The sequence below is a fragment of the Bombyx mori genome, chromosome 17 (genome assembly GCF_030269925.1).
Source record: "Bombyx mori chromosome 17, ASM3026992v2".
Classification (NCBI taxonomy): domain Eukaryota; kingdom Metazoa; phylum Arthropoda; class Insecta; order Lepidoptera; family Bombycidae; genus Bombyx; species Bombyx mori.
In genome coordinates this window covers 7,164,742-7,186,585 of record NC_085123.1, presented here as the reverse complement: position 1 = coordinate 7,186,585, position 21,844 = coordinate 7,164,742, and the positions used below count along the sequence as shown (strand labels likewise).

The window sequence follows — 21,844 nt, the reverse complement described above, 5'->3', positions numbered from 1 at the left end:
GACTTTTTTTTTTTGTACAATTTTTCCTTGTTAGGAAAGGCAAGGGGATCTAAGCCCATACATCCTTGTCTGCTCTATATATGGGTGAATGAAGTTAGCCCCTCAAAAAAATTTTTTTTTCCTGTTTTCTACTTATTTTCTATTAATTCGTTTGTTCATCATTTGTTCTTGATTGTTCACTGTTAATAATTGTTTGTTCCCCATTTATTTATTTTAAAAAAAAAATTAAAAATATATCTAAAAGTTAGCCCCTCGATTGCAATTTTTAATATTTTTTCGTCCTTAATTACTCGTAAATATTCATTTTCGATTGTTCTTATATAAAATACGTTTGTTCTCTTTCGAAATTACTCATTTTTTGTTTAATTAATTGTATTAGTTGAATAAATGTATACAAAATATGTGTACTGCGCATGCCATAAGTATATAATCTATGGCGCATGCGTCAACTATAATGCCTAAACTTTCTACGCGGTTTTAATCGTGAAAAAAAAACAATTATAAATCCTGAAGGATCAATTAATTGGTATACAGTTTAATTAAAAAAAATTTAAAATTAATAAATAAAATAATGTGCATTCGCGTAAAGTTAGCCCAAATACATTTTTTCCATCCTCCTATATACCTATCGCTATGAAGGTATAAAAAAGATAGGTTAAGAGTTCACATAGGTAATATAAACAAATAAGTAAATATGTTCATTATTTATCTTTCAAGAGATAATGTAGGTATACATTATAATAACATTTTGACACAGTCGAAATTATATTCCTAACATTAGTAAAATAACATTTTAATATTTTTTTTATAGGTTATGTATTGAAATTGTTGGAAAATTATTTCATGTTTTAGCTGGAAAACTACATGGAGAATTATATGCAATACAAGATAATGAGCTCCATCAAATGAATTCGAATGAAACCAAACTGTTTACCATCCAAATTCGATTGTCGGGCAGATAGAAAACGAAAATTCACTCATAGTGAACCTCGGCCTGCATTTGTGAAACGGCAAAGACTCACTATTATCAAGGAAATTGAAGAGACGACTAAAAATGAGATGTGTCGTATTATTATACCTTTGCCATCTTGTAGTCAAGGTAGGTGTAACTGTCAATAATTAGTTACACTCACAGATCTCCTAATCAAATAACAATATCAGAAAAAATGAGAATAGTTAGTTAGTTAGTGGAAGTAGCCAAAATGGGCAAGTGGATCTCAGTTCCTATTACATAAGGTACTAGGAAGTTTGTGAAAATGAAAATTTATCACAGTGTAATATCACTTACTTACTTTAACAGTGAAGGAAAACATTGTGATGAAACCTGCACACCTAAATGTTCTTAGGATTTTCTTAGGTGTGTAATCCACCAACCAGCACTAGGCCAGCGTGGTGGACTAAGGCCTAAAAACCCTCTCAATGGTAGTGAAGGCCAGTGTCCAGCAAGGGGATATATTATATGGGCTGATGATGATGACTAGGAAGTTAAATACTACTACTACTACTACGACAGTACACATATAATCCTATATATTTACAAACTATACGTTTGTTGGAAATTGCTAACATTATTTCATATTTCCAGATGTCCAGCCACTTGAAAATAGGTGTAGTAATGACAAAGCTATCCAAGTAGCTCCAGCACAGGAACACAAAGGCAAGGCAAGTGTGTATTGCCACATCACCCCTTAATATATCTGAAGCAAGTATAAGTAAACAATCAGAACCAGCAAAAAAAAAAACTGTTGTTCCTGAGGACAAATTTGACAGTGATGAGTCAAATGCACCAGCAACAGAAGGATCAACTGTTGACTATGGGTTATAGAAGAAGAAGATTAATTCATATTTATTCATTATCGTGCAAAATTCGTGGTCAAAACATATGTGTATTTTATAAATAAATATTCATTCTCAGTATTAATGTTGTTTTAATCATCGATTGAAAAATTGGTTCTTAATGAATTTAGTTGGAGCTAAATGCTGCTTGGAGCTTAATACTTTCGAATAACATAAACACGTGACTTTAAGCATAAACATATTTTTTAGGTAAATACTTTATTTAGCTTTGCTGGATTTATCCAAGATTTCGACATACCAAAATTTCATACAGGAACGACAGATAGATAGCTATCTGATTGAATACCCTTGTAGAATTGAGCTTCGAAGAAAAGTTTATTCTTATTCTTTATTAGACTTTATTCTAGTTGCAGTGTCGGTTAGAGAAGCTTGCACAGATACTGCATGGAATAAATAGTCATTATAATTATAAAATATATTTCTCTTTACATACCATACAATTTTCATAGTTCAAATATGAATTTGGATTGATATGAATTTATTTCGATTATCAAAATAATTTGTATTAAACATTTATATTTCCTCAAAATTTCTATTGTTATAATAATGACTGTGACCACCCCATAAATCACAAAATTAAAAATATTAAAGATAACTTATTTTTAAATCATATATTAAAAATTATAAACAGATCGCGAATTAAAATATTATATTATGCCTATCATTCTTAAATAATTCAGTAATGAATTTTCGCATCGCCGCGCCGTATATAATTAATATGAATAATAGGGTATTGCCCACTGTGCTAAAAAAAACATAAATTATGTTTTTTTGATAGATCTACAAACAAGTAAGTGAGTAATGCTATGTTTCCATAAATAAAAAGGCAAAAAAAAATTAAAGAAAGATATTATGCACAAGTTCAAATGCATATGTATTGTGCTAAAAGTAAAACTTGCTACTTTTGTGTAGCATCCAGCAACTTTGAAAAAACTAATCAGGTCACTATAATTAGTAGGTATTGATTTTGATTCCGAGTAAGTTGCACAGTTGTTAGATAATGTAGTTTCTTTTTGGAAGAATAACAATTTTCTAATCCTACACAAAAATGTAATGTTAAATATTTAAAAAAAACTTCATACCTATTTTCCTTTTAGGGAGTACAAAATATTGATGTGTACAAAGTGAATGTGATTTAATAAAAATAATATTTCAATTTAAATTATGTTTTATTAAAAATTATTCTTAACATACAGGTACAAAGGTTACATAACATTAATATTTATTCCTTTTCATATATATAAGCCCATATTTAGCACATTTGTGGAAAACAGAATCAAAATAATAATGAGTTGCTAGCCATAGAAGACCAGCATAAAAGTCTTATTAAAATCTGTTCAGTAGTTTTTGAATGAAGAGTGAAAATACTTACAAAACTTCCTATTTATAAGTAAGGATTACTTATTTAATTAAAGAGTTTTGTAGGTGGCAAACTATCTAAAAACTTTCTATTTTCCACCAAGTTGACATCAATTATCCTTCCTGCATATATATTTATTGTATTGTTTTTTTTATAGTCTAACAAGGGGTGATATTACATTTGCAATTTCTGGGAGTTTGTTGAAAAATATATTGCTTGCTTGACTTACAGATAAATCGAAATCATCAGCCAATTGAGAGAATGTTCTATTTAATGTTATTCTCATCAGACATAATATAATATTTTGTTCAGAAACATTTGTATGTTTCTCAATCAAGCCTATTATGAAACATAATTCTTGTGGAAGACCAATATATAAACGTTGTTTATTTTTCACTTTAGATAAAGTTGTTAACACATTCATTTTTTCAACTTTTTAGTCTTCTTGAGAGCTATAGTCTGAAGTGCACAAGTCTTTGATGGAGTGGAGATATAGAGAGATAACTCATAGTCAACAGTTGATCCTTCTGTTGCTGGTGCATTTGACTCATCACTGTCAAATTTGTCCTCAGGAACAACAGTTTTTTTTTTGCTGGTTCTGATTGTTTACTTATACTTGCTTCAGATATATTAAGGGGTGATGTGGCAATACACACTTGCCTTGCCTTTGTGTTCCTGTGCTGGAGCTACTTGGATAGCTTTGTCATTACTACACCTATTTTCAAGTGGCTGGACATCTGGAAATATGAAATAATGTTAGCAATTTCCAACAAACGTATAGTTTGTAAATATATAGGATTATATGTGTACTGTCGTAGTAGTAGTAGTAGTATTTAACTTCCTAGTCATCATCATCAGCCCATATAATATATCCCCTTGCTGGACACTGGCCTTCACTACCATTGAGAGGGTTTTTAGGCCTTAGTCCACCACGCTGGCCTATTGCTGGTTGGTGGATTTACACACCTAAGAAAATCCTAAGAACATTTAGGTGTGCAGGTTTCATCACAATGTTTTCCTTCACTGTTAAAGTAAGTAAGTGATATTACACTGTGATAAATTTTCATTTTCACAAACTTCCTAGTACCTTATGTAATAGGAACTGAGATCCACTTGCCCATTTTGGCTACTTCCACTAACTAACTAACTATTCTCATTTTTTCTGATATTGTTATTTGATTAGGAGATCTGTGAGTGTAACTAATTATTGACAGTTACACCTACCTTGACTACAAGATGGCAAAGGTATAATAATACGACACATCTCATTTTTAGTTGTCTCTTCAATTTCCTTGATAATAGTGAGTCTTTGCCGTTTCACAAATGCAGGCCGAGGTTCACTATGAGTGAATTTTCGTTTTCTATCTGCCCGACAATCGAATTTGGATGGTAAACAGTTTGGTTTCATTCGAATTCATTTAATGGAGCTCATTATCTTGTATTGCATATAATTCTCCATGTAGTTTTCCAGCTAAAACATGAAATAATTTTCCAACAATTTCAATACATAACCTATAAAAAAAATATTAAAATGTTATTTTACTAATGTTAGGAATATAATTTCGACTGTGTCAAAATGTTATTATAATGTATACCTACATTATCTCTTGAAAGATAAATAATGAACATATTTACTTATTTGTTTATATTACCTATGTGAACTCTTAACCTATCTTTTTTATACCTTCATAGCGATAGGTATATAGGAGGATGGAAAAAATGTATTTGGTCTAACTTTACGCGAATGCACATTATTTTATTTATTTTGTTTTTAATTTTTTTAATTAAACTGTATACCAATTAATTGATCCTTCAGGATTTATAATTGTTTTTTTTTCACGATTAAAACCGCGTAGAAAGTTTAGGCATTATAGTTGACGCATGCGCCATAGATTATACACTTATGGCATGCGCAGTACACATATTTTGTATACATTTATTCAACTAATACAATTAATTAAACAAAAAATGAGTAATTTCGAAAGAGAACAAACGTATTTTATATAAGAACAATCGAAAATGAATATTTACAAGTAATTAAGGACGAAAAAATATTAAAAATTGCAATCGAGGGGCTAACTTTTAGATATATTTTTAATATTTTTTTTAAAATAAATAAATGGGGAACAAACAATTATTAACAATGAACAATCAAGAACAAATGATGAACAAACGAATTAATAGAAAATAAGTAGAAAACAGGAAAAAAAATTTTTTTTGAGGGGCTAACTTCATTCACCCTCATTCACCCTCTATATATTTTCTGTTTACCATAGACAATTTATTTTTACGATTTTTTTATATTTTTTTGATGCTATAAGACCTGGTAACAGGAACATTGAGCTATAGTAGTTTTTTCATTATAGTAGTCAAAGGGAACATAAAACAAAGCCAGTTCTTTTGTAATATATAGATAAAATTTTTGAAGTGAATACTTCTCTAATAACGTTGAACACTTTGGTAAGGAAAAGTTTTATGAAGTCGCGTACTAAAGTTACGTATAACAACACATCGTATATGACGTATTTTTGGAAATCTAAAATTTTCTGAGGTGGCATCACCGACATGCTTATTAGCAATATATCTGTAGCTATAGAGATGAAGTATTGTGCATCATTAGTGCTGTGCTTATCACAGCCCTACTGGTATTAAATGGTTACTGGAGCCCATAGACGTTTACAACGTCTGGTGTAGTGGTAAGTGACATGGTCACTACACAAGGGGATCGCGGGTTCGAATCCCGCCAAGGGAAGATATTTGTATGATAAATATAAATGTCTTTTTCAGGGTTATTGATGTATATTAAATATATGTATGTGTATAACAAAAATCGTACATTTATATCCGTTATCTGGTACCTGTAACACAGGTTATTTACGAGCTTAGCACGGGACCAGTTAACGTGGCGTGATTGTTAGTAACTATTTATTTATTTATTTAAAACGTAAATGCGCCTCCCGCCTTGAGGTATAAGTTCTAAGGTCTTAGAATAGTTATAACGGCTGCCCCACCCTTCAAACCGAAAGGCATTACTGCTTTACGGCAGAAATAGGTAGGATGGTGGTACCTACCCGTGCGGACTCACATGAGGTCCTACCACCAGTAATTACGCAAATTATAATTTTGCGGTTTTGTTTTTTATTACACGATGTTATCCTTCACCGTGGAAGTCAATCGTGAACATTTGTTAAGTACGTATTTCATTAGAAAAATTGGTATCCGCCTGCAGGATACGAACACCGTTGCATCGCTATATACGAATGCACTGGATGTCTTATCCTTTAGACCACGACGATTTCAAAAATTTTTGGAGGATCCCGAGAAGCTACGTCCAGCGACTTTGTTTTTTTCCCACATCTGTGCATTTTCACAGATAGTAAACAATTAACAAACTACCGTTATTACACATTTAAACCTGAAGAAACACTAAATAAATAAAATAAAACAAATCACACATCTTATAATATTTATATATTATTATTATTTATTATATGTAACTACATATATTATATTAGGTTAAAAAAGATTAGGCTGTATGGTATTATACCTTTGCCTGTCCAGCTGGAAAACTAAAACTACTACTATTTTGTAGGTATAGGGATGTTCCGATACCATCAAAGTATCGATACCTACTCATTTCGATAGTACTCAAATCTTTATTCGATACTCCTAAAGTATCGATACTTACTGATATCGATGCTTTTAGCACTTTTTTTTCTGCTATCGTAAAAACAATTAACGTTGAAGGACAATAATTAAAACAAAATTGAGAATGAAAAGAAATCTTTTATTATAAACGTTTTGCGTCACTTCAAATACCTACTTTAAACAAAAAACTCTTTGGCATCAAGATTGCCCAAAAACAGTAACTGTTCGAGGTATGTTGGAGACAATATGTTCCTTGTTTGAGACATTATTGCACTGGCTTTGGAAAAAAGGCACTCGCCTGGCACGAGAGTGGAGACACGACGCGTCATCAACGCCACGCCGTTGCCACCACGCGATGGATGAATACCGGTAACCGAGCGAGAGGGCTTTTGCTCTCTCGTTCTGTATGATGCGCTCGGAAATTTTAAAGTTTTTTAAGGGTAATGCTGATTCGATTTGATACAAAGTACTTTTGTTTCGATACCGAGTATGTATCGCAAGATTGATTCGATACTATAAATACTTGGTATCGAATCAAAAGTATCGAGTACCTACTCGTATTTACTAGTATCGGAATATCCCTATGTAGGTAGTGTACCGTAAAATGGGGCGATTAGGGACAAATTCCAACTTTATGACCAATTTTAAAGTAGTTGTTGATGTATATAATGCTATATCAGGATCAAAATGATTGAGTCTTGGGGGCATCTTTGTTGTCTAATTTAAAATTATGCAACTAACATTCCAGTTTAAGCAAAAAATGCAAAAATAGGTGTAATCCCTATTTACCCGAAAATTGCGGTTAATTGGGACGAAATGAGAAATTTGCTAGGGTTGGCACTACTTTTATTTTTATATATAGTTTTAATTTATTTATTTATTTAGTTGCACCAACAAAGTGATCATCAATAAAAAAAATTGAAAAACTGACAAAAGTACATGGCAAACATCACCTCAATTATAGGTGCAATCGACAGTGCATTAACAACAATATATATACTTATTTATACATATATAGTGGGCTTTCTTAGAAACGGTTTATATTTCTCCGTTCTTGGTAAGTACTTAGGGGCTGATTTTTCTATCTGGGTTAATAGATTAGGTGTGTCGGTTATTCCATGGATTAATCAGATGAATACCCCCACTCTGAACAAATATAAAATATTTTCTTGTTACATGTCTCTGCAAAATCGACTTACTTATATTAAATTGATTATCTATTTCAACTAAAGACTTATTCCCAATTTCGCTTCGAATAAACCAAATTTTTACCAACAAATTTAAAAAATATTGTTATAACTCCATAGACAACCCTACAAACCTGTACCTATTTATACTTAGGTCGTTTCCATATCACGTATTCTCATCCCAATTGACCCCTTTTTCGTTGTTATTTATACCTAAGACGTCCAATATCCTCAAAAACAACAGATTTTTACATGTATTTTTATTTAATCAAATACATTAAAACCAATAACAACTGAGACTTACCTTTAATATATATGCTGGTTCAAACACTAAATAACGTTTATAAATCATAGTCGTCTTCTATTAATATCAAATAGCAAATAGAGAGCAAAGTTTCTAGCACTAAAATAATTACCACCACAGGAAGTTAATTTGAAACGCGATTTTTTATAAGTTAGCAGCTATTATCATACATATTCAGAGTTGTTTTGTGAACTTTCAACATTCTACTATTAAACTACAAAAAATGGAAGATTTTGCAACGAATATAAAACATATATTGAGCGTCGAAAGATTTTCCCGGTTTTTTCCCGATTCGCCTCTCAATCCCTAATCGCCCCATTTTACCGGTACGTACGTACCTACAAACATTTGACAAGCATCAACAACTTTCAATCAATGTAAACAGATATAAATACCTTTAGTTACTAAACACAATAGTTAATTTCATATGAGAGAGAATAAAAAAAATTGTTATTTAGATGTGAAACGCCAATAAAATACAGATCAAGAACATCACTAACATAATATTATTATATTAATAATATACTCAATGTAAATCTAAATGCTGTAAAAATCACTAAATATTCCTGAAAATATACATACAATACGATAAATTTAAAAAGATAATATATTCTTTACACAGCACAGCATGCTTATGATGTAAACATTAAACCAACATATCGATTGTACCTCTATTTATTTTGATACAAAACACAAAATAATTTTGGATGAAATTTTAACTTTAGTGAACTAGGCAAAAACAAATCTGTAGATGGCGTGAAGTAGAAAAAATTCAGTGACCAGAAATCAGTAAAAGAAATAATATCGACTCTCATTATGACTCTATACATAGATACTAAACTTAGTTTTTCTGATGAGAATGTGGTGTCAACTGTGGCTGCCTGGCACCCTTCATTGCCATTTTTGGCTATTGGATCTTACAATCAAGAAAAAGGTGGTTTTGCTACAATTTTCCAAGAAAACGTAAGTTTAAGAAAAATCAATTGAAGATGAAACCTATTCCATACCATCTCTGATTATTTATTTGAATTAAAAAAAAAATAGTTTGCACCATGCATTATTACATCCATGTTATATTATATAATTAAAAAATCTTGTATTTTTTTAAAAGAAACCTAGTACAAAACGTTCCATTATTCTTATTGAAAAAGTTGTATTAACATACAAAATTAAATTAAGTCCTATATTAAATATTCATAAAAGTTAATTGATTGTTTTAACCCTTTTCTTTCTCTTTAACACTGGAGAACCCGTTTACGGATACCTGGTCGAGGGGGCGAATAGACTGGTGGCTATGTTGAACTCCAGTGCCAATTTGTTTCATTATTTATTATATCAAAATTGTTTCAACTCTGCCAGGACCAGTTAGTAAGTCATGACTCAATATTCAATTTATCATTATACAATTTCAGGGTTTACCTTTAGAGGGTTGTGAATGGCCCATTTTGTCATCTAATCAAGTGACTGCTCTTGCTTGGCATCCAACAAGGCGGTTGTTGGTTGTTGGATGGGATGGTGGAGAGCTTTACATCTGGCTTGAGTACTCATGGGCCCGATTAGAAGCACCTCACAATGCAGCATTAACTAATATTGCTTTTAGCTCTGGAGGAGGGAGATTGCTTGCATCTGATGCTGCAGGATCATTGTCAGGTTGGCAATCCAGTTCAGGAGCACCACTTACATCTTTTCATCATCAACTTGGTGAAGTCATAACTCATATTTCTTTCTGTACCCCTAGACCAAGTACAGAATCTTCTATTAGGGGTTTAGCTCGAGCAGCAGTTGCTGGAGATGAAAATGCTCTAGATGCTTTAGCAGCTTGGAGACCTAGAACAACAGCTAAAATAAGAGAAGGTTCACAACCTGATAATCATTCATGCTATGCAGTCCAAGATAATGGAGTGATACTTTATATTGACCAGACAGGTGCATGCTCAGAAGTACTCAATGCCCCTGGCAGTATAATGTTCATGGGTATAATAAGCAACATATATCTTCTTGTTGCATGGGAATCCGGTGGTGCATTAAGCTTGACAAGATTCCTAACCTCTGATGAAGGCTCATTAACAACTGACACTCATGTAAGAATGGCTGCAAGAAATGGACAGTCAATTGTACTGGCTGGAAATTTCTTTGTGGCTGTAATCACAGGAGACAATGTTGTCAGAGTGTGGGATAGTGAGACTGGCGATAATGATGTTCTGCTAAATGAGAATGAAAACATATCTGAAGGTGACACTTTTTCGAGTATTACTTATTGCAATTTAAGTGATACTCTTTGCTGTGGCACAGCACAAGGTAATTTATATCTATGGAGACGAGATTATCGGAATATTTGGAAACTGATAAGTAGTACATCTGTTAAAGGAACAATTAAAGGTGTCAGTTGGGGTTCTGAAGGATTAATGAACCCACTGTTACATGTAAACTGTATAACCAGTGCATATATTTTACGGGAACAACCTGTTTGTTGGGGCTACTCTCCCAATATATCAATGGTACAGAAATCTGCTAATGAGATATTTATAAATCACATAAATGAAAACACAACAATAATAAAGAGCAATGTAACCATAAGGGCTTTTGCATTCAGAGACCAATATATTGCCATAGGAGATGGAACTGATGTACAGGTACTTATTATTTTATTTAAAAAATATAAGTAGTAATAGCATCTCTTCTGTCATGATGATCAAATAATAATAATGTTACTGATAAACTTTTGCATATGTATTTAAGTCAGAAAAACAAAACAATCTGATGCAACAGCAATTTGTTACTGGGCAAGTATAAGCAGATACTGGGCAAGAGCAGTAGAATATCTAGTATATTTATGAAAATGAGACTTCACCCTCAAGTTTTAAAGTGGGTATAATTATTGTGCTGCATGTAGTCTACTGTCCTATGGGATATGGTAACTGCTAATATCAGATGGGCTTTAAACTTGTGTGTATCACATCAATAGTAATGTTCAAAATATAAAACTGAATTGTCATATTGTAATACTTGCACGATTTTTTTATTGCCTTCGTAGACAGACGAGCATATGGTAAACCTGATGGTGAGAGGCTACCGTCGCCCATGGATGTCAGCAATGCTAGCGGTATGGCCAAGCCGTTGCCTACCGTTCAGTACTCTCATTTGGAGTCTTCTTGGCCTAAAGAATAAGACGCCCAGTGCATTCGATGCAACAATGTTGGAATCCTGCAGGCAGGTACCAATTTTTCTAATGAAATACGTACTTAAATGTTCACGATTATTTCCAGGATGAAGCAGTAACATCGTGTAATAAAAATCATACCCGTAAAATTATAATTTACGTTATTACTGGTGGTAGGACGTCTTGCGAGTCCACACGGGTAGGTATCACCACCCTGCCTATTTCTGTCGTGAAGTAGTAATGCGTTTCGGTATGAACGGTGAGGCAGCCGATTTTTCTGTAGAAACTGAGGCCTTAGAACTCATGTCTCATGGTAGCGGCATTTACGTTGTAGTTGCCTATGTGCTCCAGTAACCACTTAACTTCACATGGCCCATGAGCTCGTTCTTCCATTAAGAAATAACATTGAAAAAAAGTTAATATTTCAAAAACGAATTGTTACAGATCTGGATGTGTAACAAAGATAATGACTTGAATTTTTCAATGATAAGAACCTTTCCATGGAAAACAGATGTGCTAATATTATATAATGACATACTAGTTGGTATAATTAATCCGCACATCGAATGTCATTCAGTTACGGGTGTACGCCTCGGAAGTCTGCCTACTAGCGAAGGTGAAGGAGAACCAATTAGTATCACTCAAACAAATAAATACGTTATAATTGTTACTTTGGACGGAACACTCAAACTAGCTGAGATCACTAAAAAAGGACTAAAAATGCCATGTCCCCCCAAAAATTGTTATCAAGTTATTGAAGATTTTGGTGAAGTTATGAGAGCATCTGTAAGTTGTAATGGACGTTACATTTGTTTGAGCGTAGCTAATTCCGGTTTAGCCCCAGACCCAAGGATTTACTTATGGGATGCAGCTAACGATATCATAACCAATATCCTCATCGCTGAAAGTTCAAAACCTCCATACCAAACGGTACCTATTGCAATAATATGGGATAACAGTGATCCGAGAATTGTAGCCGTACACATGAGATCAGCAGAATCAGATAAAATCTATTTATTTTTCTGCCATGAAGGAAAACTTCATGAATACGTGAATTGGTGCTCCGCGACGGAAGATTATGTTCAAACGGATTTTATACTTTGTTCCTTATGTAGTCCACACGTAGTCATATTGTCGCAGCAAAATATAAAGAGACTTTTGATGAGTGAATTTAAAGATGTAAACGACTGCGATACAAGCACAGTAAAACAAGTTTTAGATTTCCTTTATTATACGACAACAGGAAACTTAGAAAAGGCTGTCGTCGTGGGTTCTAGTATTTCTGGTGGTACCAGCCAGGTCATTTGGTATAGCTTAGCAAAGATGTGCGTATCTCTGAAACGTCCTGATGTAGGATCAATATGTCTTAGCAAAATGGAAAACATAAAAGGTGCTCTAATGATGCGTAAAGTCATGAATGACAACAGCATGGATGACAACTGCAAAGTAGCAGTGCTTGCTGTAAATCTTGGTATGATAGAAGAAGCCGAAAAGCTATTTCGTGAAGCACAAAGGCCTGATCTAATCACTCGGCTCGTATCAGCAAAGGAAGGTGGACTACTTCAAATAATTGAAGGAAATAAAGACGGTGAAAATATGTTATTGATTAAAAGTGCACAACACAAATTAGCTAAACATTTGTGGTCTAATGGAGAAACAAACGCATCGATTAAGCTATTTGAAAGTGCCGGAACTTTAGTACCACATGTTCCCAGAATGTTAATAGCTCAAGGCCAAACATCGGTACTAGCTCAGCATGTAGCTAATTCAAATGATACAAATTTGATAACATGGTGGGGACATTATTTGGAAAGTTTAGGCGATCTAGACGGAGCGCTTTCAGCATATGCCCGCGCTAATGATTTCGGTGAACAAACTAGGTTACTTTGTCACATGGATAGAATAGACGAGGCAGAGAAGTTATGCCAAAATAATCGAACCGCTGTGTACCAAATGGCCCGCTATTTTGAAATGCAACCCGACAAAACTGAAAACGCTGTAAAGGTATTTAATATGCACTTGCATAATAATTTTTTAGTGCGAATATATTTTTAAATATACATTTCAACTAGATGTATATGAAAAGTGGTGCTGTGTCGTCGGCTGTCCGTGTTGCAGCTGAGGCAAGCGCTTGGAATCTTGTTTGGCGAGCTGGCTCTTCCTCACCAACTCACGCTCTATACGCAGCATCTATACTTGAGAATGCTGGACAAATAGAACAAGCGATTGCGTTGTATCAAAAAGCGGGTTAGAACGCTGTTTCTATAACGTACCTATCGTTCATGTATCTGATGATTTTTTATATTTTAATGAAATCCTTTAAATTAAACAGGAAAAATACATATGGCGTTAAAATTAGCTCTGGATTCCGGTGACACAAACGCAATGGTTGCTGCTGTAGAATCATTGGGCGATCGAGTAGACCCAGAAGTGGCTCACACTCTGGCATCACATTTACGGAAGGCAAACCATCACTCGCATGCAGCTGCACTTCTAGCTACGGCAGGAAAAGTATTAACAATTCTAATTTATTTTTTTATAAGGGATTTTATGACCTGGTAACTAAGACCTTTAGGTCAAGTCTTATTTCAATTTATATTCTTAATTTTATGAAAAATGATAATATGAAATGAAATGTAATGAAATGAGATGAGATGATATGGTATGAAATGTAATCTCAGTAAAATGGTGGTCATTTACTGAGACTTTTTCAGTGGACTTTTTGGAGGAGCCAGAGAAGTTACGTTCAGCGGCCTTGTTTGATTTTCCCACATTTGTGCACTTTCACAGATACTAAACCGTTCATAAACCACCGTTATTACACATTTAAACCTGAAAAAACACTAAATATACAAAATAAAACAAATCACACAACTTCACTCCTCGCGTTCCCGCCACAAAGTCCAACAATTTTAAAATGTGTAATAGAAATGTAGTATATATGAGTCGTCTATTATCAAAGGTGGCAATCTGTGCATTTGGACAAAAAAATGTTATTGATATGTCAATACAGATTGATTTGAATATAATCGTCTCCTTCAAAGAATACGGTTCAAAACCTGCATTAAATATAGATTAATACTTAACCTGTTATTTATCTAAGATGTCGTTCAGAAGAGTTTTGTGACTGCCAATGGAATACAAAGTCAATAATTTGTTTTTCTGATTTACCAATAATTGTCCAAAAGTCACATTGCCGGCTTTGATAATAGTCGACTCATATGCAATAAAAGTAAAGTCTGTAAAGTAAAATAAAAAATACAATCCTAATGGGCTCTAACTAATCCATATATTTATTGTATTTTTCATTCATTTTAAGTATGAAGAAGCATTAGAGTTGGTGGAGCAAAGCTCGGCACCATTGTCGGAAGAATTGAGTGAAAGGTTGGCCGCTCCTGCCGGGACTAGTGGACGTGATGTCCTCTTGCGGCGCCTCGCTGACGTGTTAGGCACTCGCGGCCTATACCACCAGGCTGCCAAGCGTCTTGCCCATGCCGGCGATAAGGTATGTGTTATACATAGTACAGATCGTATATAACTTTATTTATCGGTTTTTTTTATTGCCCTTGTAGGCAGACGAGCATACAGCCCATCTGATGGTGAGTGGTTACCGTCGCCCATGAACTTCAGCATTATGCCAGGGACAGAACCAAGCCGCTGCCTACCGTTAAGTATTCTCCAAAAGCCTCGTTTGAAGAAGGATATGTCATAGCGCTCGGGAAACGCCGTGGAGGGGAACTCATTCCAAAGCCGGATTGATTGTGCTGACCACAAATGTAGCAGTGGTTTTCGAAATGAATAGATTATTTAGTAATATTGTTGTATAAAGCAACAAATGAGTATATATTTTTAAAACGACAATGCACCGGAAAGTGGCTCCTGTGACTAGGAAGATAAAGATTGTAATGTTTCGAGTATTTAACAAGTATGAATAATCTATACTAATATATAAATCTACAGTGGTTTTATCGGATGTTCCGTTATAACTACTGAACCATGCATCCGATTGACTTGAAACTTGGTGTCCATGTAGAAAATACATGTATTTAATAGATAGATAGATAGATAGATAATGAAATACGTTTCTTCTTTCTAATTCTAATGAAATACGTACTTAACAAATGTTCACGATTGACTTCCACGGTGAAGGAAGAGCATCGTGTAATAAAAATCAAACTTGCAAAATTATAATTTGCGTAATTACTGGTGGTAGGACCTCTTGTGAGTCCGCGCGCGTAGGTACCACCGCCTTGCCTATTTCTGCCGTGAAGCAGTAATGCGTTTCGGTTTGAAGGGTGGGGCAGCCGTTGTAACTATACTGAGACTTTAGAACTTATATCTCAAGGTGGGTGGCGCATTTACGTTGTAGATGTGAAAATAACAATTTTGTTTTTCCTTTGATGTGTCCCCCATCGGACGGATTCCTTTTGTTTGTTTTAAGTTTATTTTATACTAAAAATTTAGGTCTTTTATTTATCGATTGAGGCACTACGAAGTCTGCCGGGTCAGCTAGTAATTAATATATGGCGAAGCTAAGATTAGGTTATTGAGTTGATAAATTGAAGTGGAGATGGTAAACAAATACCGCTACTATACTGTTCTTCCAACGATTTCCACATAGGCAGGCGCGATGCGTTGGTTAATGCGTTCCGGAGACGCCGACCGCATCGCTACGTTTGCAGCGGCAACACGGGATCGCAACGCCCAATTGATGGCGGCGGACTACCTGCGACGCCACGCCGACTGGCGAACGAGACCGGACCTTATGCGCCATATTTTGCATTTCTACACGAGAGCCAAGGCGTACAGTAAACTAGCCGCTTTCTACGCGGAATGTGCCAAGACAGAAGTCGATGAGTATGACGTGAGTTGAACTTGGCTTATTGCGAGATTTGACCGTTGAAATAAGTAAAAGCTGAAGCTCATGAATGAGTTAAGCTCGCATTTGTAAATAGTATTTAGACATTCATTAAATCTATTTTTATTGTATTTCTTTTGTGTACAATAAGTATAAATAAATAGATAAATAAAAAAAGCTACACGAAACACAGATTAATTTTTGCGTTCTTTTTTTTTATTAACTACTCGGGTAGTGGGGCTGTCCACTCAAATACAGAATTATCGTAATTTGAGTACATAGCCGGCTCTCACTCTTTAGCACTTCAGTGTGCTTAGTGCGAGTTTTTTAACGTTTTCGAAAGCGTAAAAGTTAGCTCATATTTGTATGGAATGGGATCGTTTGCGTACGTTTGCCGCCAAGGGCGCTGTTCCAACTGTATACAAAATTGGGTTAACTTTTACGCTATCGAGAACGTTAAACAAACTCGCACTAAACACACTGCATACGCTTCGATATTTTTATGTGAACCATGCTGTGAGTGCGTACGTCGAGGTACCACTGCCCTTCCTAACTCCGTCATGACCAAGCGGATGAGTCGTTATTCAATACAAAAAAAAAATCGATCTCGTATCTCCAGATGGGTGGCGCCAATCACGTTGTGATATCGATTGGCTTATGTATCAATATCGTTCTTGTGCGCGTATGAGAGAAAGCATATAACGTATCTTTTAAATTACTTTAAGATCTCCCCCGAGACCAGGCTTAACAAAAAAAAGTTTAAAAACAAAATTGATTGCTTAATAAATGAAATGTTGATTTTCAGAACTATGAAAAAGCACTTGAAGCTCTAAAAGAAGCCGTCCGTTGCCTAGCGAAGTGTACTGATACAGAAACTGGTGACTATCCAATTCACTTCCCACTACCTACATAATAATCATAACAGAACGTGAACAGTGAAAATGTGTGTCTTTGTTAATATTCGTTCTGAAAGAGGTGTACAACTACTTTTTTGTACTGGCCGAATATCTCACCGGTCGTGAGACGAAAGTTGTAAGTCTCCATTGTGTGGTATAACGTTCCCCCTTTAAACATACAAAACCGTCTCTAGACAATGCAGCGGCTGTGTGCAATCATTACCCTAGCCCCCTCTAGTAAGCGAGCGGTCAAAATGGAATAGGTACAAATGTAACGAGTTCATTGAACCGTTGCGCCCACACCCTGCACTAATAATAAAACAACCGCCACCAGTAGTTACGCTAAGTTTTGTGAATGTGATTTTAATTACACGATATTACGTCTTCGTTGTTGTGGTCTTATGATATGACAACATTTTATTAAGAAGATTAGTGGCTGCTTCCAGGATTTCCATCACGGCGCATACGCGTCGATCTTGTACACAGGGCGTTTTATCTTTTAAAACATAAACGTTTCAGAAATGTTATAACTTCAAAAATCTTAGTTATTATATTATACTTATTTAAAATTTAATAACACTTATATGTTTTGACGACTTGTCTTTCGTAACCACAAAAAAGTGTTCGAAACATCGGAAATAATAAAATTAGCAGTAGTTTTAGTCGTTTCTACGACGCGCGAAAACCAAAAATAAAATTGCAACACCAAATTTGTTACCGTTAAAGCACAATAAACGAAATCAATAAACGTTTTTTGTTATCTCGTATATATTAGTGTTGTTAAGGTATTGCATAGCTTTTATCGCGGACTTTGAGCTCGGCGACCGATACAAGAAATTCCGTAACGAAAATAAAACATAACACCTCCCACTCCGCCTATTATGTAGCTCGCGTTCAACACATTCACACGTTGCGCTTGTGTAATGTTTATAAATAAGCGCGAGGCGTGACGTCGCACTGCATGCGCATCATGACAAGTCTGCCCATCCCATCTCACTCTCGCGCGGTCTAGCTTATGAGTGTGAACAGATGTTTTGCTTTTGTTAATGTTTATAAATATAATAATACTAGCGACCCGCCCTCGCTTCGCTTCGGAAACATTAAAAGACACATGAAACCAAAAAAAAAATAAAAAAAAGTAGCCTATGTTCATCAGGGACAATGTCGGCTTCTAATGGAAAAAGAATTTTTCAAATCGGTCTAGTAGTTTCGGAGCCTATTCGAAACAAACAAACAAACAAACAAATCTTTCCTCTTTATAATATTAGTATAGAAAATAATAATAATAAAGCCTTTATTTCCCGAAAATTTTACATTTCAAGCTAATAATTTTAAGTAGACTAAAAAATAACTAAAAACAATATAACAAATTAAAACAAAATATAAAAATAAAATCTACACTTATACTACAAAATGTCTCTTATCTCGGTGTGCCAATGTTTATAAATATAGCGTGGTCTTATTTTTTATTGTTTTAATATTAAAATATTATTGTCTAATTATAATTGCATAAGTTGATAAAAAATGCTATGCAATAGCTTTACCGCGTCAGTTCCCGAGTGCCACACTTCTTTTTTTTTTATTGGAGGATGTTTCTTAATTAATTCTTAATTTTAAATCAAACATTTGTAGGTTCTCAAACGATGGCTCTACAAGAACAGAGTACCCTCGTCAAACGATTTCTGGATGTGAAAAAGATATTTGAGTCTGGAGAAATCAGTGCTGGTTAGTATTTTTGAAACCACAATAAATTAGAAAAAATACAAAAATTAGAATACATGTTATATTCATGGTGTACCTATACCAATTGTTCAGGTAAGCGAAGACAATTGATTGGATTAGTGAGTAATCAGATAACATTCCACAATAAATAGCGATAAAATTATTGTATTTTTTTGGTATTTCTTTATTTATTTTGGGGCCTATTATATAACTATACTAATAGTTTTGCGTAACATATTTTATATATTTATTTTTATTGCTTAGCTGACACTCCAGTTTACGGCCCACCTGGTTGGTGTTAAAGTCTCAATAGTGTAGTACATATATCGTCTGCCCCACTCATCAAACCGGAACTCAACACTGCTCCGCGCCTTATATCAATTATAATTATCAAACATGCGATAAGTAACGTATTTCATTAAAAAAAAATTGTACCAGCATACTGACTTATTTAATATTGACTATATAGGATAAGAGCATGAAGAAGAACAAAAACAATGTTCAACTTTTATAGCAATCTGTAGGAATTTATTATTTAAAAACCAAATTTTTTGTTACGAAAATGTTATCCCTATCCTTTTAAAAAAATGTATTCGTAAAATTGTTCAAACTCTACAGTGGTAATAATAATAATATGAGAATGCTTTTTAAAGGTGTAACAAGTGGTCAACAACTTCTTCGAGCCGTCAGCGGTCGATCCGGTCTCGTGACAGAAGAAAAAGTCCTTCGCCTATTACTTAGACATGCTCCTGATCACGGTGGTAAAATCAACTATTTGTTACATTCATTGTTAATGGTGAATCCCAAAAATGAATAATGTATGTAGTAAAAGTATGTAGGTACATATCGCGGTAACACACTCTGTGTTACAGTGATTTAAGTAAGGGCTTGGAATTGTTTTAAGTGTAATTCAATTTAAATTACTATTGTATAATCTGTCACCCTTTGAATTATAATGAAAATCAAAAATGTTTCAGATTATATGCAAAGCGTTTTTTTTAATTACACTGTATAATAAAGCACAGCATTACCAAAAATAATAATGAAACCTATTTTTCAGATTTCGAGCAAAAACTTAGAGTTATACAGAGAGATTCCACAGATGACGACAGACAAAGTACGGCGTCTCCAAATCAAAGTATCGAAGAAATCGTTTAACTATGGAAGTTAAAGTTATAGATTTATGAATTTTGCACACGAGTATTACTCACAGTACTTATCATTGCTATTGTGCATGATAGTTTTAAATATTTTTACTGGTGGTAGGACCTGTTGTGAGTATGCGCGGGTGGGTACCACCACCCTGCCTATTTCTGCCGTGAAGCAGTAATGCGTTTCGGTTTGAAGGGTGGGGCAGCCGTTGTAACTTACTTGATACCTTAGAACTTATATCTCAAGGTGGGTGGCGCATTTACGTTGTGGATGTCTATGGGCTCCAGTAACCACTTAACACCAGGTGGGCTGTGAGCTCGTCCACCCATCAAAGCAACAAAAAAAAAAAAAAAAAACTGGTGTCACCTAGATGATGTTGGTTCATCAAATATGTAACTTATTCCGTCCGTTTATTTTTAAGAGTTCAATTAAAGATGTAATAGAGAACAACGTACAACTATTATTTCTCCTATTTACCGTGCATACCTACTAGGTAGTGGGCAGCTTCATTGCTTATGACGTCTTTGGCGCCAAAATGTGCAACCACATCCACCACACACTAAACAACGATTAACCAACCACATAAGACATTGTGTGTTGTAATTAGTGTTTAGCTTGACGAGAAAGAATTAAATAAAACAATGTTGGGTTTTTATTTAGTTATTTAAAATATTACTTACCCAATACTAATTGCTCTTTTTGAATTTCTTAAGTTTGTTTGATATAATCCGTTCATAAAGAAAAATGTTAGTGTTAAGAAAATAAAAAGAAAAAACACTAGACAACCTGTATTGTATTTTTAACAATAAAGGAAAAAAAGCAAATTTTTTTCATTACTCTTAAACTTCTAGGAACATGACTATATAGTCATACTCAAAATAGAAGATTAATTAAGTATCTTACATCAGATAATCATGGTATTTTAATGTTTGAATATGGGTATTTTAAAATTTCAGAAATAGCTTAGTGAAATATATTAATGTTAAAAAATCTTCTTATTCAGAAGATTTAAAAAATCTTATTTATTTTCTAAACATAGTCTTTGGATGTAAATTTGTAATAATGACCGTTTAATATTCGAGCAAGCTACAAATACTTAATGTATATGTAGAAGCTAAATGGCACTGTGGAAAGATTATTTCAAATGGGAATGAAGTAGATATGAGATTGCAACTCAATTTCAATACGATGTACTTAGTTGTATCTGCTCCAAATAAATCTTTCTCTACAGTACATTAGGTTTAATTTCATTTGCGTATATATTTTTCACTACTGTATAATGGTAGATTAGCGTTAAAATAACTGCACCTACTCGCTCATTCGCAAGACACGTGCAGTGTAATGTTCCCCACATGGAGAGACCCGAAATAATTTGCAAAAGGTAGATGAAAATCTTGGACACAGAGTCTACATCAGAGGCTCCCAAACTTATTTTGTCTACTGCCCACTTTGTGAATATTTTTAGCGCCCCCATTTTTTCACATACTTAAAAACCACTATAGCGAGAGCTCAGTCGGTGTCTAAGAGTCCTAGATGTGATTACAAATCGCCTCCCAAACCTCTATACAACGCCCCTATTTTTTTCTGGGTCTTACCGCCCCCTTTTATGCCCGCAGCGCCCACAAGGGGGCGTTATCACTTTGGGAAATGCTGGTCTACTGCGATGATTTGGTTAGGAGAGTGTAGCAAAAGAGACATAA

The 21,844-nt window shown here is 34.3% G+C and overlaps 1 protein-coding gene and 2 long non-coding RNA genes across 5 annotated transcripts; 2 read left to right on the top strand and 1 right to left on the bottom strand.

Moving 5' to 3' along the window:
• The first annotated feature begins 230 nt into the window (after positions 1 to 230).
• LOC134200436 (uncharacterized) lies at positions 231 to 1,917 on the top strand. Of its 3 annotated transcripts, none has more exons than XR_009975366.1 (3): positions 432 to 526; positions 853 to 1,099; positions 1,586 to 1,917. It is a non-coding gene; the product is annotated as an uncharacterized LOC134200436 (long non-coding RNA). The 3 variants fall into 3 exon arrangements; XR_009975365.1 differs by having other exon boundaries at positions 479 to 671; XR_009975364.1 differs by having other exon boundaries at positions 231 to 1,099.
• A 1,090-nt stretch (positions 1,918 to 3,007) lies between these two features.
• On the bottom strand, positions 3,008 to 5,452 carry LOC134200437 (uncharacterized). Its single transcript, XR_009975367.1, has 2 exons — positions 4,442 to 5,452; positions 3,008 to 3,954 (listed from the first exon to the last, which is right to left on the bottom strand). It is a non-coding gene; the product is annotated as an uncharacterized LOC134200437 (long non-coding RNA).
• Positions 5,453 to 8,706: 3,254 nt separating this feature from the next.
• Positions 8,707 to 21,377, top strand: LOC101735914 (intraflagellar transport protein 140 homolog). The gene is made up of 12 exons (XM_062673343.1): positions 8,707 to 8,887; positions 9,082 to 9,319; positions 9,769 to 10,989; positions 11,961 to 13,520; positions 13,589 to 13,763; positions 13,849 to 14,027; positions 14,836 to 15,021; positions 16,138 to 16,380; positions 17,180 to 17,252; positions 18,903 to 18,995; positions 19,646 to 19,753; positions 20,053 to 21,377. The coding sequence occupies exons 2-12, from the start codon at positions 9,173 to 9,175 to the stop codon at positions 20,148 to 20,150; spliced, it is 4,083 nt and encodes a 1,360-aa protein (XP_062529327.1). The 5' UTR covers positions 8,707 to 8,887; positions 9,082 to 9,172; the 3' UTR covers positions 20,151 to 21,377.
• Positions 21,378 to 21,844: the final 467 nt, after the last annotated feature.